Genomic DNA, 16,610 nt, shown 5'->3' with positions numbered 1-16,610 from the left:
GGATTTCACTGAAGAATGTGAATTAACTGTTTTTCTAATAACGTATGTAATGCACTAATTGTCCATTTATCAATTTGTTTTCTGACCCACTGTATCCAGTTTTTCGGATTGTAGGAAGCTTCCCCAGCAGCACCGGGTTCAAGGCAGAATGGTCGTTTATCACAGGGCACCTCCACGCACACACCCAACCTTTTTAATTTCAACAGGGCTGTAAGGCATGATGGGTAGATGAAGGATCTTAGCATAACATATAACCTTCTCAAGCCTACATATTGCAGTTTTAGGGTAACAGGATGCCAGAGCCCACCCTGGTAGTACTGGCCATAAAGCTGATGCCACTCACAGAGCTAATTTGGATTCACCAATTAACCAAACATACAAATGGCAGGACACTTGATCTGTGAGGCACAGTTGGTGTCACCTGGATCTTGATCATAATGCGTTTCTTACAGGGATTGGCAGATAGAGGGTAAGGACCATATGAAGACATGATAGTTAACACATAGTTATATTTATAAGGTAAAGATGACCTTCCCACCTTTAAAGATTTTTTTTTAATAACTTACTATTCAATTTCTTTTGCTCTGGTGCCGTACATTTTTTCTTGATTATGTTATGTAAATGTATATGTATATTTAACATAACCTAGTTAATATATCTCAGATATACATACATATACAGTATATACATATTTCATTGTTATTATTTAATCTCGTCTTTGTATTTTTACTGAAAGAGTTCTCTGTTATTTCCATTGCAAAATCTATAAACTAAACATACATGAAGCTGAAATACCATATATACTCACATAAAAATCGAAACCCGAAAAATCGATCAAAACATCAGACCCCGACTTATACGCCCATTCAAAAATGCGACCCTTAAATTTTTTTGCCTCCTCTAATCTCGCATCAGTTTCTCAGATGCATCGAATTTTGTTGCAGCATCGCAGTTACCAATTTCTTTCACTACTTCAACGACTTTTCATTTAAAACCAACTTCATATTTTCTTCTGATCGAACGCTCCATCATAGATAAGGGATGTTCTTACGATAAAGGTGTATGAGGGTGTGAGATACAAAAAACACAAAACAGATGCAAACGTCGCTTCAGAATAGTTTGGATATTACCGTGTGGTCAAATAGGCACAATACATAGAAAAAAAATGGCCGTGTGCTCCATGGTTACTCTCTCAGGTGGGCGTTAGCATATCATAATCTCTTGGACCAATAGTGTGAGTTTTCCGCATTCGACTTACACGACTGACATAAAATAACAGAAATTATACGGTAAAATCAAGTCCCCGACTTATCCGCGGGAGAACTTATCCGTGAGTATATATAGTAAATATACTTTGGATTAAGTGTTAGTGCTACATATTAGAGCACTGATTACTTTTTTTTAGCCAGAAATTAGTTTTAATAACGTATTTCCCTCAAGTAATGGCAGAGAAAATAAAAAGTGGCATTTCTGTGATGTGTTAAATTGTTTTTTTAAAGATGTATTCTTAATATCATATTTGCCTTTTGACTAAGTGTATCTGTGACTGAATATGAAGTGTACATATTATTATTATTTTATATCTTTTGTAGTTGTAAATCAGAAGATGCAACTGATGGACATTGCACTATTTATCTTAAGAATAAAATATTTCTCTGTTTTTTAAACTAATTTGCTTTTTTTTTTAATTTTATAATTTTTGTTTTTTTCACTTTCTAATACATCTCAATAAGTAAGAGTGTGTGGCGTTTATAGCTCCTTCACCCATCAGTAATTCATTACATTAATGGTAGTGTCAAATTAAAATCTTTCCTCCGTATTTTTAGTTGACCCCCAACCTGTGTAAGCGTTTTTACCTGGTCATGAGTTTAGACAGATGTTAGTTTTTTTCTCATCCAGTTTCACTACAGCCTAATGTCTCCTAACCAACAATAGAAAAAGAGCATGGACTATTAATGTGACTCCAATTTATTGCTTTTGGTCTAAAAGACCGATTTTATGTTTATGATATAAATTTGTTATAAGTTAGTTATGAGTTACTTTTGTCAGTTTCGTAAGAAATAGGAATGGGGCGCGAATCTCCAAGGAGGATAACACAGATCTTAAAGGTGGACTCTTTTTGGGCACTTGAAAACAAATATGCCTTGGGGTTTAAAATACCCCTGAGACTGCCAAGGTTACTGTAATATTTGAGTTTACCTTGACTTACTATCATCAGCAAAGCTTTAGGTTATATCTTTATATATAACTAGACATTAAGCCCGTTACAATAACGGGCACTAGAGTAGTAGTGCATAAACATTAGTAGGAACAGTCTATATTAAATGGCAAAGGATCATCTATTTTCTGTTACAGTAATACTGGCTTGTATGTGGCTGTAATATGCGTCACTGTATTGTGTGTCTTTAATTTTCTCTCACAGTAATACGTCTCTCCAGCAAGTATTTTAATCTGTGCTGGCGTGCAGCTGATTATTGTATGTATGGCGTCTCCCCAGCAACGGATTTTATGTGCGTAAAAATAAATCGACTTTTAAAAATCATCCTATTGTAATATCATGAAAATTCGTATATTTAGGAAAACACTTTACACTTTACCTGGCCAAGTTTGTTAATCGCAAATCTGACATCCTCAGAGTAAACACTTGAACAACAACAAACACTAATCCCACCTCTTTGGGGAAGCTGGTCTCCGCGTCTCAGTACCCAATTGGATTTTTTTTTTTTTCGTGCGTTATGTTTTAGGTCTTACCTCATTTACTGAAATCCAATTGGATCGGCTGTGCGATATTTTATAGGTCCCGCCCTCTCTGTCTTGTGTGACGCGTCAGGCAGCCTTTGAAGCATCGCACTGTGCCCCGCGCATGCGCACTTCGTCAGAAGACACACACACACACGGACACATGGACGCACACAGGGATTTTATTAAAGAGGATACACTACTGTGGTTGTTTGTTTGTCTGTCCAGGTTTTTAAATCACCTGCAGCTCGCAAACTGTTTGAACTATTGACCTGAAATTTGGTACACATATACTACGTGATGTCTACTGTCTGCTTTCGGGGTGATGATTGACCTCCAAGGTTATTTTTAAATTTTATTTTATTGTAGAATCAACTCTCTGCAGCGGCCAGCAGGGCGGCAGTGCGGTACATGCGTATGGTCGCCATTCTCATTCCCTACCACCTTCGCCGTCACTTCCCCTACCTCCTCATATCTTAAATCATTCTTGAGGCAGATTGAAGATTTAAGTGCTAGCTTAAGTGAAAAATTAAAGAAAACATACTAAGTAATTGCAACACAACCACTGACTTAATCAGTTTTAATGCGAAACGATGCCGACGAAAGAAGCGGGCCATTAGGGTGGAGAAAAGAAGAGCTGCTCAGGAAGCAGCAAGCACATCAACCTCTGAGCAAATGAATGCTAAACAGAGACAGAGAAAGAGGATGAAAACTAGGAATGCTCAAGTCAAGTGGATTCACTGCACATCATCGTGCAGTGAGCTGTTACTGGTAACCTTATAAAGCAGTATGACTATGGCTAATTGTCGCAATTTATCTATAACCTCAGAGATTAAGGCAGTTTAAGTAGTGAGTGCTCTTTAATAAAACCTCAGGGGCTAGGCAGCTTTCATAACATGTGTTACATAAATAATAATTCATATGCAAGGCTAAGTGCTATTTCTTAGCGTGTGTTTCAGAAAAAAAACTCTTAGGCTTAGCAGCTTAACTTAATGTGTGCTACACTTAATTCAAATTTGAACTATTAACGAATACTCACCAAATAAGAATATTCAGACTGTGACCCTCAGAGGCTGGGTTTCAGCACGTGTCCACATTAAAGCAGACTCTACCTTTTCAGCATTAATTACAATGGAAATTAGTAGCAAACTCTAAAAGTATATACAGTAATAAAATAAAATAAAATTCTAGAATCCCAAAATAAGGCATACTAGAATTGTATGTAGATTAATATAGTATGTAGCCTTGAATACCATCTTCTTAAAGAGAAGGAATGTGCTGTTGAGCTCAGCAACACCAGATGGCCTGGATAGCCATGGAAGACAACTGTGTTGGATAATTGCAGAATACTTTCCTTGGTGAAGAAACAACATTTAGTCAAAACAAGAACATCATCTGTTCTGTAGGCCTATCATTGCCAAAGTCTACAATCAAGAGAAGTCTTCACGAAAGTCTTAGGGTTTACCACAAAGTGCAAACCACTGGTAAACCTCAAGCATAGCAAAGACAGATTAGACTTAACCAGAAAATATATAAATAAAAAACAACAGTCCAGTTTTGGAACAGGTTTCATTGGACAAATGTATTTAAGATCAATATGTAGCAGAATGATGGTTAGAGAAGAGTATGGATAAGAGAAGGAACAGCTCATGATCCGATGAATACCACATCATCTGTGAAACATGGTGGTGGCCGTGTCATGACATGGGTATGCGTGGCTGACGATGGAAGTCAGTCATTGGTCATTATTGATAATACCAATACTGACAAAAATCATAGGATGTACAAAGCTATAATGTCTACTCAGATTCAGACAAATGCTACAAAACTGATAGAATGACGCTTTACAGTACAGATGGACAATGAGCCAAAACATACTGTGAGAGCAAACCAAATGCTTTTCGATGCAAAGTCGTGGAATATTCTTCAATGGACAAGTCAATCAACTGACCTCAACCCAACTGGACATTTCACTTGCTGAAGACAAAACTGATGACAGAAAGTCCAACGAACAAGCAGCACCTGAAGACAGTTGGAGTAAAGGCCTGGCAAAGCATCAGTAGGGTGGAAACCCAGCACTTGGAGATGACCTTGGGTTCAGACTTCAGGCAGTCATTAACTGTAAAGGATTTTCAACCAAATATTGAAAATGATAATTATATTCATTATTATGTTAGTTTGTCCAAATGCTTTTGAGCCCCTGACAATAGGGGAGGATGGAGGATCTTAGGAGAACGCACTAACACAGCACCTTGACGCACCCACCACATGAGAAACCAACTCAGGATCCCAGATTAGGACCCGAGTGCAGCTATGCAATGGGTGACACCTCATCATCACACTAGTTCAAATGGAATGGAACCAATGTGAGTTTTTGTATGGTGGCTGGACTGCCAATTCTGCCACCAACCCCCAAGTTTTTCCCTGCAGGTTGGAGGGCCTACATGCAGGGCACAATAGGGGGACCATGTATAAAAATGTCTGTCTTTTCTAAATGGCTCATACAATATTTTTGTTACACCCCTTAAGTTAAAACTGCAAGTCTACACTTCAATTACATATCGATTGCTTTATTTTAGATCCATTGTGGTGGCGGTATGTGCATATATTTTATAGTTTGATGTGAGTAATGCCAGGTGTTTTGCTGTAGCTGTATTTTATTTGAAAATACAAGATTGTGGACTTGGAAACAGAACAGCACTCAAAATGAATACACCAAATTTACAGTGAATTCAGAAAGTGTTCAGGCCCTTTCACATTCTGCACACTTTACTGTGTTGCAGATTTCATTTTAAATAGATAAAATTTGTATTTTCTTCCCATCAATCTACATTAAATAACCCATAAAGACAAAGTGAAAACAGGATTTCAGGAAGGTTTAAGATGTTTAGAAATCAAAAGCTGAAATCTCTCATTTGTATAAGTATTTAGACCCTTTAATGTGCCAGTCAAGAGTGTGGTCAGGTGCATCATGTTTGCATTAATTCTTTTTGAGATGTTTCTAGAACTTGATCGGAGTCCACCTGTGGCAGTTAAAAAGGAACATACCTGTGCATATAAGGTCTGCAATTCACAATGCATGTCCTGGGAACTCTCTGTAGACCACAATGATCAGAGTGTGGGGAGGGATAGATCAGGACAAGAAAGTCAAACTATTTCTGAAGAGTTGAGCATTCCCCAGAGCACAGCAGCCTCTACACTTGTGAAAATGAAGAAGTTTGGAACCACCAGGACTATTCTTAGTGTTGGCCATCCAGCCTAACTGAGTAACCAGACAATCAGAACCTTGGTCAAAGAGGTGAACACAAACCCAAATGGTCACTTTTTATCAGAGCTTCAGAAGCCTCTTCTGAGACAGCAGAACCTGTCAGAAGGATAACCAACTTGGCAGCATTCTATCAATCAGATATTTTTGGTATGGTGGCTGGATGGGAGCCACTCTTTAGTTAAAGGCAGACAGTTTTAAGGTACCTGACAGCCTCAGGTAAAAGATTCTCTGGTCTAATGAGACATAAACTAAAGTCTTTAGGTAGAAACCAGCAACTGTTCATCACCCGCCTAAAACCATCCCTTCTTAGTGGCTTAAACTGAGTAACCAGGCAAGAATGGTCATGGTCACAGAGGTGACCAATAACCCAATGGTCACTTTAAGAGAGCTCCAGAAGTCCTCTGCTGTGAAGGGGGAACCAGTCAGGGGTTCATGGTAGAGTGGTTAGACAGAAGCCACTTTTGATTAAAAGATTTATGATGGCATTTAAAAGTGTCTTAGAGCCTGAGGAAGAGATTCTACAATCTGATGAGATTGCATTCTTCTGGCAGAACTCCAAGCACTATGTCTGGAAAAGACCACACACTGCTAATCACCTGCCTAATACCACTCATATAGTGAAGAATGGTGGTGGCAGAATCATGCTATGGGGGTTCTTCTCAGCAGTAGGGGCAGGTAGATTGGTCAGAATTGAGGGAAGGATGAAAGCAGGCAAACTGGGGTAACAGGTGACATTTAGATAGATAGATAGATAGATAGATAGATAGATAGATAGATAGATAGATAGATAGATAGATAGATAGATAGATAGATAGATAGATAGATAGATAGATAGATAGATAGATAGATAGATAGATACTTTATTAATCCCAATGGGAAATTCACATTCTTCAGCAGCAGCATACTGATACAATAAATAATATTAAATTAAAGAATGATAATAATGCAGGTGAAAAACAGACAATAACTATGTATAATGTTAAATGTTAACGTTTACCCCCCCGGATGGAATTAAAGAGTCGCATAGTTTGGGGGAGGAACGATCTCCTCAATCTGTCAGTGGAGCAGGACAGTGACAGCAGTCTGTCGCTGAAGCTGCTCTTCTGTCTGGAGATGATACTATTAAGTGGATGCAGTGGATTCTCCATAATTGATAGGACTACATTGACCTGAAGCTTGCAGCGAAGACTATGCTGGAGATGCTTCGGAGTAAGTCTCTGACTGTCCTTGAGTGGCCCAGCCAAGGCCTGGACTTAAATCCCATAGGACATCTGTGGAATGACCCATCCAATCTAACAGAGCTTGAAAGGATATGCCAGGAAGAACGGGATAAACTGCTCAAATCCAGTTGTGCAAAGCTTGTAGAGACTTATGTAAGAAGAGTGGAAGCTGAAATTAAGGGTGTGAATATTTATATGAATGAGAGAGTTTTAATAAATTTGTAAACCTCTCTGAAAACACGTTTTTACTTTGTTATTATGAGTTATTCAGTGTAAATTGATGGACAAAAAATGCAATGTATCCATTTAAAATTATATGTACAACACAATAAAGTGTGCAGCATATGAAGGAGTCTGAAAACTTTCTAAAACCACTGTATTTAATAAATCACATGACTATCTTATTACACAACAGGCAAAACAGGTCTTTTTTATTTTTACTTTACCACAAAAAGTCTGTTTAGCTTACTATAAGTAATCGAAAATGAACTTTGATTTGCTGTATTAGAATAATTTTATTTAAATTTACATTATAAATATGACAGTACTTATAAAGTACTCATCATGAACTATTTTTAAGTACTAAAATAAAATGTGCAGAATTTCAATTTCATCCATTAGATAAACTCCTAAAACAATTTTCCTTCCATGCAGGAATTTGGTGTGATAACCTCAAGGACAGACCGATCCCCAGGTGTACTCTTGTGGGCAAAGCCTTGTAGTCTTACTGTTTACTGTGTATGCTGTAACAAGCCTTCATAGACTGATATATAAAGTTTCTCTGTTCATATTATGGCAAATTAATTAATTGTTGTGCACAATATGCCATTTTAAGTAACAAGTATACCAACATAGCACCTATTTTATTGAAGTGAAAATACCTGTGTTATTTTAAAAAAGATATGTGTTACTGTATTACTACTTAAACTTATTCTTATAATACTGTGTCACTTCACAGAAATATTGCATGTTTTTGCAAAGACAAATCTTTCGCCAGGCATTTGGATTTCTGTGGGTGGGCACGAGTCAATATCAGCTTTCAATATAAAACTGAATCCAGCCTTGCTTCTGCAGTCTAATGTCAAGAGATTTTAAAATAAATGAATGGAAGCAATGCTAATGCTCTAATCAATCAGGCACGATTGAAGAGAAAGTTCATAACAAGACGTAAGTGCCCTTATGAACAGGTTCCTCTCCTGGCTTATGTTTAAATTCCTTTTTTAAGTCTTTTTGTCTATTTATTATTACTAGCATTTATGTGAATATTATTATGTATGTTTACAAATGGTCTAGTCATATAAAATGTATGCTCAGTATCTATATGTGAGAAAAATGTTCTGCTATATTTATAATTTTGTGGCTGGAACACCAAGAGGTGGGACCACCCTTACCTATTTGTTAGGGGGTGCCTCCAGACTTTAAATGCAGGCTGGAATAGTAAGTTCTTGTGGTTCATTTGAATGCAATCTGTTAGATTTTGGCAGTTCTTGTGAGTATTGTGATTTTCCTTGATTTTCGCTTTGGTGCTTGAAATTTTGCTACTGTTACTTGTATTATTCTTATGGATTTCAATTTGGAACTCAGATTGACTTTTACACGAGTCCTTCTTTGATAAATTGTGCTATTTGAACTTTTTTTCCACACAATAAATCCTCCTTTATAAGGATTTCTCATGGCCTTATTTTGTATGAGCCAGTGGTTGACGGTGATCCTCTCCCTTGTGGGACATTTTCAGTGTGTTTTAGGATATTAAAGAATACATTTTTGAACTTTGAGAGTGAAGCATATTTTTCCAGGTGTAGGTCAAAGCCAGTAACTTAAATGTAAGCTAGGCTGACTTTTGATGTACTTCCTCTGAAAAGGCTGGTGGAATTCCAGTTTGCTTTCTGGGTTTATTTTTTTGAAGGTCACACACCACTTTAGTTGATTGTGAGATAAATCACAACACAGTCTAGCAGATGAGCTAAAGCACAGATAATAGAGTTAACCACAGAAATGCATTAAACCCAAGCCAACATAACAAAAATGCAATTAGCTGTATGCACATTTAAGATTGCACATGCTGCAGGCAGAATATAAGACCATTGTGATCAAATATTGCATTATAAAAGGAAGTGGTTGGGAGACAGGCATAATGGATCTAGTGCTGAAACAATGCTAGCCACTATACTACCCAGGACTTGTTGGGAGCCACATGCCCAGGCCAATGGATTTTACCAGGCAAGAAGCATGTCCAAACTGGTTATGCTCTGTATCCATTCCCCTCTTCCATGATGTACATGGGCTACATATTAGTAGACACACCTTAAAAGGATCATTAGATCTTTGATGGATGACACCACCATCTTTTCCTTGGCTACAGTCACCACTCCAATCTCCTTCCATGCAGGTCAGCATTTTCTTGTCTGCCTCATCCACTACCTGTACATTCACACCACTCATCTGTCAGAGGCACCATCATCTGCCAGTTCTGCAAACTCCATGAGCTAATCAAAAGCCACTATAGTACCCAGGACTTGTTGGGAGCCACATGCCCAGGTCAATGGATTTTATCAGGCAAGAAGCGTGTCCAAACTGGTTATGCTCTGTATCCATTCCCCTCTTCCATGATGTGCATGGACTACATGTTGGCAAGAATTACCAGGTGCCTCCACTCTTTCTGATAATTAACTGACTCCTGAGCAACATGTCTCCCTCGGGTCTGTAAGCTAAAAAGATTATTTGCTTTGAACTTGAACCTACTATGGTGAGATGAGATTGGGAATGTTATAATGGATTAATTTATGAGTGCTTTTAGTGGGTTTTACCATAACTCATCAATTTAACTCATGCTGGATCCAAGATGTACACGTGAATGCATGAAACTGCTTAATACGAAAATTAACATTGAGGCAGCGATGGAGTGGTAATTACTGCACACGAGCCGGGAGTCAAGACAGATAAAAGGCGGTGGGTTAGTGCAGAGAAAAAAAAAGTCTCGTTGGGAGTTTATTCTTTATTTTCTCTCTACCTTGTCTTGCCTACTCACTGTCCTGGTCTTCTCAGCAGGCTGAGACACCAGTGAGCATGGCCAATTAACTTCAGCCCCCAACCAACCATGTAGAAACCCACCAATCCCGGGTCCCTCATCTCACTATCATCCTTTGGCACAAGTAGTATGAATCAGGGGGATATCGGCTGATCCCACTACTCTTAATGCTGAACAGGAGCAACCCAACACCTGGAGTGACATTCCTCTCGCTCCCCATGGGACATCCTGACCACCTCGCCTCTTCTTCTCCACACCATCTCAAACACCTGATCCTGACACCCTTTCTCTTCCTCCCTCTTTGATTTTTTCATTTTCACTCATTCTTGATCCTTCCTTTCTTGATTTCTCTTTTTCACCCTGTTCTTGCTAGTCAGACCCTTTTTATCCTTGCGAGTGTAGGTGTTTTTTAAAAAACCCATGGAGCATCAATGAGGAATGCTTGCATGTCAATGAGCAATCTGCCAATTTCCCCATTAAACACCCTGGGGTCGCTCAACTTTCTGACTTCACCCACAAAGAATGAGCCTCACTGTTTTTAAAATACTTTGCACAGCCATGGATCCCTGACACGCTGCATCACAGTTATATGCAAACACACCTAATAATTAAACAACACATTCCCAAATCTAGATGTTTAATTTGCTGAACCCACTCACTCCAAATGCAACTGCATAACACTAAAATGTAACCAAAAATCAATTAACTCAAACATAAGCCCTCACTGAATACAGATGCAGCAGGAAGAGATTACTGTTATAGATTAATGTTGCTTAAACCTTTGGAAACTACAGTGCACAATACAGAACTGGCTCTGGAAGGGATGAACATGTCATGTCACTCCACAAATGGGTCAGTGCCATCCAGCACCTTCTGCCTCAATTACCACTGTCACACATGTGCGATTGGGAGACAGCTGAAAGACTTTAAGATTAGTACTACCACGCCATGGATGACGTCACTTCCAATCCAGAAGACGTCACTTCCGGTTCCGATAACGTCACTTCCTCGGTGTTTAAAGCCGCCATCTTTTCATTTTACAGTCAGTTCTCTTTTGGACTCAAGCCTATGAACATCACAACCAATTTAACCCATTTGTAGCCATGGCATAATTATGCTGTCATACCTGCTGTAATTGGTCAAGGGAAAGAGAAGTCTCGAAAAAAAATGTTGGGGTGCCAGCTGGGCCACCCCATTGACTTGCAAAAAAATAACAGGCAGGCTTCAAAATGATAGACTGTGGAGAGTGGTCCAGTCATGGGGTCGGAGCTCCGCAATGCAATTAACTCATCTCCCGAATGAGACACCAGCTTTCGAGTGCACATCACTTTAATATCTCTCATACCTGAAGGGGCGCGGCCATTTGCCCTCAGTGATTTGCCCTCAGTGATTGTCTTCTCTGAGCTGTGGAAAATAAGACAGATAAGAGATTTAATGATCACACCCTCTGGTGTCCTGGAGTGGTAGTGCTGACCTCAGAAGGTGATCCTTGGAGGCGCATGCATTACACAGCATATTCTCAGTCTTCCATGCCCTCTGACCCCTTACACAAGTCCTGTCATCACACTTATGTCAATGTTATATTGCGTTTGTCTCATCACATGCCCAAAGTTCCTTAGTTTGTAGGCTTTAATGTGATTAAGCAGTTCATTTTCCACACTAGCCAGTTTGTAAACTTGTTCAGTGATCAACAGCTTTATCCATAAGACTCTCAGCAATTTTCTAATATATTTGCTCGCAAAACCCTGGATGTGTCTCTGTTGTTCTTTCTTAATGATCCTGGCCTCACGTCCATATGTTGCTACCAGCCAGACCAAGGCTTTCATCAATCGCAGCTTCGTGGTTGATTTGTTTTTCCATATCGTTTTCAACTTAACCATCACTGCCTTGCCCTTGGTAAGCTTCAACTTCTCCTCACCCACTCAGTAAGCATCATTTGTGACTCTACTCCCAAACACACAAAAGCTGCTCAAGTCTTTTTCATCCAACACAACACCACATATCTTGTTTCATGGTGGTGCTGGCTGATTTTTTTCCTTAACTTGTTCAATTTAGCCCATGGCCAGCCTCAATTTTTTCCTCACTCACACATTCAGCCCCATTTGTTACTCTACTTCCCAAATACACAAAAGAGTCCATCTGCTCTAATCTTCTCCATTCAACACGATTCTACATATCTCACTAGTGTTAATCGTCATTGCTTTCATTGTTGTTAAAAGTAAATTTAACAGGAGTAAATAAATTATTCTAATAAATCCTACTATCTGATCACTCTTTCCTAATATTGTACTAATTAATAATGGTCAGTGAAATGACAGTGGCTTGCATAATTATCTCCAATCAAATTGTTTTCTAATTAGTGTGTTTTAATTTGTGTTAGGCTTTTGGGGAGTAGGAACACATCTAGCAGCATATGGTGAAAGGTAGGAGAATATTTTAGACAGGGTGCCATCTATCCTACACTCATACTTACTTATATCAACACAGTTTCATAAATGAACCTGACCTGCATCTATTTAGGATGTGCAGGTGAAGCCAGAGGGCCTGGGGAAGAACCCACGAAGACACAGGAAGAGCTTGCAAACGTAATACAGATAATTCTCAGGCTCGAATCTGAACCTCGTTTTCAAAGCATGTGATGTGGCAGCACTAATACTATGTCCTTCATTTCAGTCATTATAACATGAGAAATAATATTTAGACATAATTTTAAAAAATGGATGCTGCTTACAGGATGCATTTCATTTCTATCCCCTAAAATGTGTTTTTCCTCATGTAAACTGAACATGAAATTTTACATAGGCATGAAATTTTACATAGGAAAAAAAAGGTTTTTGAAACAAAGGTATTGATACATCTGACAGGAACAGAAGCAGAATAGAGCAAAAAAAAAGCAATAAAGCCATGTTTGAGTTTCTATCTTCTAGTTACTATGGTCACAGGTGCAATATAGATTGGTCTCCACAAGAGGCTGGTTACTATTTAACCTTCCCACCCACATTTGTCCAGATTAGGAGAATCAATAAGATAACAGTAGGATTACAGGCCTTACCTTGCACCAACAACACCTTCCTGCACTAACTGAAGAACATTGTACTGTCTGCAATATTTTAAGATCCAGGTGTGCATAAAAAAGTTTCATCTATCGCATTTAAGAAGAAAAGAAGAAATATGGTAAATGTCAGCTTCCAGGTAGATGCAAACATGGACCTGCCATATGGTAAGTTAGTTTTTCTTAAGAACAGAGAAAAAAAAGGGTGATTTCCGTAACCTTTAAATGCTGCACAAATGTATTCCAACTCTGCTCTGTTGCTTTGTGTTTTGGTCTTACTGACTGAAAGTTCAAATATAGTATTTTACTACACGGCTGAAATGAACTATGTGAAGTTGGGGGAATTGTGTGAAAACTGAATAGGCCCCATACGGGATTAGACTGTGCTGCAAAAATATTGATGTGTATATTTATACTGACTGCCTGACTGACTTACTCTGCTTAATTATATGCCTAGTGAATCATGTGCAGTGCTAAGCTTTTTTTGCACATCTTAGGGGTTTGTTCTATATTGTGGGCTCTGTTGTATTGTATTTTGAATTGAGTGCAGGCATCTGCCTAAAAAAGAATTATATTCCTATAATAACATCCAAACGCTATTCTAGACTGAAAAGAGGAAGCAATCCTAGATAAGGGTGCTAGTACATTGCAATATATATATATATATAGTGTTGGACATCTAGGTACAGAAGAGCATTTACCCTTACCTGGCCAATATGCTGAACCAACATAACCTCAGTAAGAGAAATAATCCCACAGGTCACTAGGGACAACTCTGGTATTTGCAGGAGTCTCTGTGGGAATGTAGCTGACCTGGAAGTGCTTTCTGGTGGTTATGAAGTGACACCAGAAACACCCAGGACCAGCCTAATAAAGACCTCCTTAAACCAGAATACCTGGAAGAAAATCCATACAGACTTTGAGGCATCAGAACCAAACTTTACAAAGTTACTTCCTAAGATCCTACGAGCAACATAGAGAACTTTGATCACCACTGTACTCCCCAAAGAGCCATACTATACAGCTAATTTGTTCCTCATATATCAATTTAATTTTCTTGTGATTCATGCATTATAAAAGTAGAATATGTGTCGATGGTGCATATTTCGATTTCAAAGGCTATACAGTATTCATTTCAAGAACAGTTAAAAAGTCTCTCAACATTTCACTAGAAAGTGAGACATGCTTCATTAGTTTGTAAATAAAACATATAGAATTTCCAATTTAATGGAATGATTATTATGGAATAAACAAACAGTCCTCATATACTGATTTGTTTTTTTAAGATAATATTTTGTATATACTGTATATATATATATGTGTATATATATATATATATATATATATATATATATATATATATATATATATATATATATATATATATATATATATTAAAATAAAAAAAAACTTCAAGACGTTATCTTCTCGGAAGACACTTTGACGTCCCGCGAGAGACACTGTAACATCCCGCTAGACAAAGCAGTGAGACAAAAGGACAGCTGCTGTACAGGCTTTTAAATGATCGATGTGCAGCGCGACAAGTAGAACACGCAGCTCGACAGCAGTGAGCCAGCAGCTGATCCGTCCGCATCTTCTTAGCGTGTGTTCAGCTCCCTCCCCCCCATATATATATATACTGTATATTATACACTGGCTGTAAAAAGCCTGGGCTCCAAGAAACCATGGATTCTGGCACTTCAATCAGTCAGTCACATTGGTTGTGCACTTGCGGCTAAGCAAGTTTCTCTTTCCTCAGAGGTTTCACTTTGGTGACAGAGTCGATTTCTTTGAGCTTCATGCTGTAGCCTCACACTTCCGGGCCAGACAGACATAAAGACAAATACACTTCCATGCGAAGACGTTTATATATAAGATATGCAAAGGTCTGTGATACAGTTCACATATTTGTAGCTAGATATCCACAAAGGGAGAAAATTTGTCATGTACCTTAAAATAGTTTTTATTCCTAAGCTTTTGACAACCTACCAGGTGTTATCATCAGATGAAAATGATTAGACATACAGGAATCAAAGGCAATATATAGCAAGTGAAAGGTGGGGATGTGGGGATTAATAATACCATTATATTTTAAAGTGACAAAAGTACGTGCTACTGTGTTCAATTTATGCCGCCACCTAGTTATATTATGGTATCCCAGTGTTCAAGGACCACTTTTATGGACTAAGAGTACACTTGATGTTCCCTTCAGAACAATGATTATTTACTATACACAGTTGGATGTCAAATTTGGACAACCCTGATTAATTTACTGCACTTGTAACTTTCTATCCATCCATCCATCCATTTTCCAACCCGCTGAATCCGAACACAGGGTCACGGGGGTCTGCAGGAGCCAATCCCAGCCAACACTGGGCACAAGGCAGGAACCAATCCGGGGCAGGGTGCCAACCCACCGTAGGATACACACAAACACACCAAGCACACACTAGGGCCAATTTAGAATCGCCAGTCCACCTAACCTACATGTCTTTGGACTGTGGGAGGAAACCGGCGTGCCTGGAGGAAACCCACGCAGACACGGGGAGAACATGCAGATGTTTTTATTATTAATAAGGACAGCACATGAGATGGATCACATCTTTAAAGTATTAGGTTTAAATCTGGGTTTTGTACATTCTGCCTATGTCTGTATGCTTTTGTTATTTATTTATTTTTTTTATGTCAAGCCACTCCAGGATTATTTGATTTTCTAAAATATGTTAAGTTGATGGGTCATTCTAAATCGTTCTTTTGAGTATTTATGTCAGTGTCTCGGATTAAATCCTGTTCCCTTCACTGTGTTATGAAAAATTAGAATCTGAATAACCAATTTATATAGCACAACACAGTTAACACTTTGACTGCGAGATGCAAGTTAATTTGTAATTCACTAAACCTATCAAGACGCGACATAAAGTATACAGGAACTCATATCTCAGTATATAGCCACTATAGACGCAGCCAGCTTGCTGCTGAGCTTTGCTGCCTCAACCCAGTTATCTACCATGGTGCTGCCATATAGTGGATAGCCATTCAATTTTAATTTTTTTTTAGGCTCAGCAGCTTGCAGAAAATAGTGCTATAAATATACAGTCTGTAGTTATGTCATTGTGTAAAAGGTATAAAGCTGCTGATGTTCTAAAACAACGTGATTTGTTGCAAGATGACTATTTTGATGATAAAGACAGTGATGGAGAACAATTTGGAATCTGCAGGCTCTGGCACTGATGTGGATAGTTGCTCTGATGGTGTTTCTTCATCACAAGGCGTCTGACTTGTCATGAACGTCAACAGCACTAC

The 16,610-nt window shown here is 38.5% G+C and overlaps 1 protein-coding gene and 1 long non-coding RNA gene across 2 annotated transcripts in view; one reads left to right on the top strand and one right to left on the bottom strand.

Moving 5' to 3' along the window:
- Positions 1–6,896: 6,896 nt before the first annotated feature.
- The window catches only part of LOC114659526 (uncharacterized), a 70,648-nt gene continuing 60,934 nt past the window's right edge, over positions 6,897–16,610 (bottom strand). Inside the window, exon 4 of the long non-coding RNA XR_003717559.2 lies at positions 6,897–11,659. This is a non-coding gene — a long non-coding RNA (uncharacterized LOC114659526). The remainder of the gene's footprint in view (positions 11,660–16,610) is intronic.
- hnf4a (hepatocyte nuclear factor 4, alpha) overlaps positions 13,326–16,610 on the top strand; it is a 173,927-nt gene continuing 170,642 nt past the window's right edge. The window contains exon 1 of the mRNA XM_051932577.1: positions 13,326–13,475. Coding sequence (XP_051788537.1) covers positions 13,427–13,475 — 49 coding nt within the window. The 5' untranslated portion in view covers positions 13,326–13,426. The remainder of the gene's footprint in view (positions 13,476–16,610) is intronic.

This window comes from Erpetoichthys calabaricus, chromosome 10 (genome assembly GCF_900747795.2).
Source record: "Erpetoichthys calabaricus chromosome 10, fErpCal1.3, whole genome shotgun sequence".
Classification (NCBI taxonomy): domain Eukaryota; kingdom Metazoa; phylum Chordata; class Cladistia; order Polypteriformes; family Polypteridae; genus Erpetoichthys; species Erpetoichthys calabaricus.
This window is presented reverse-complemented; position numbering and strand designations above follow the sequence as displayed.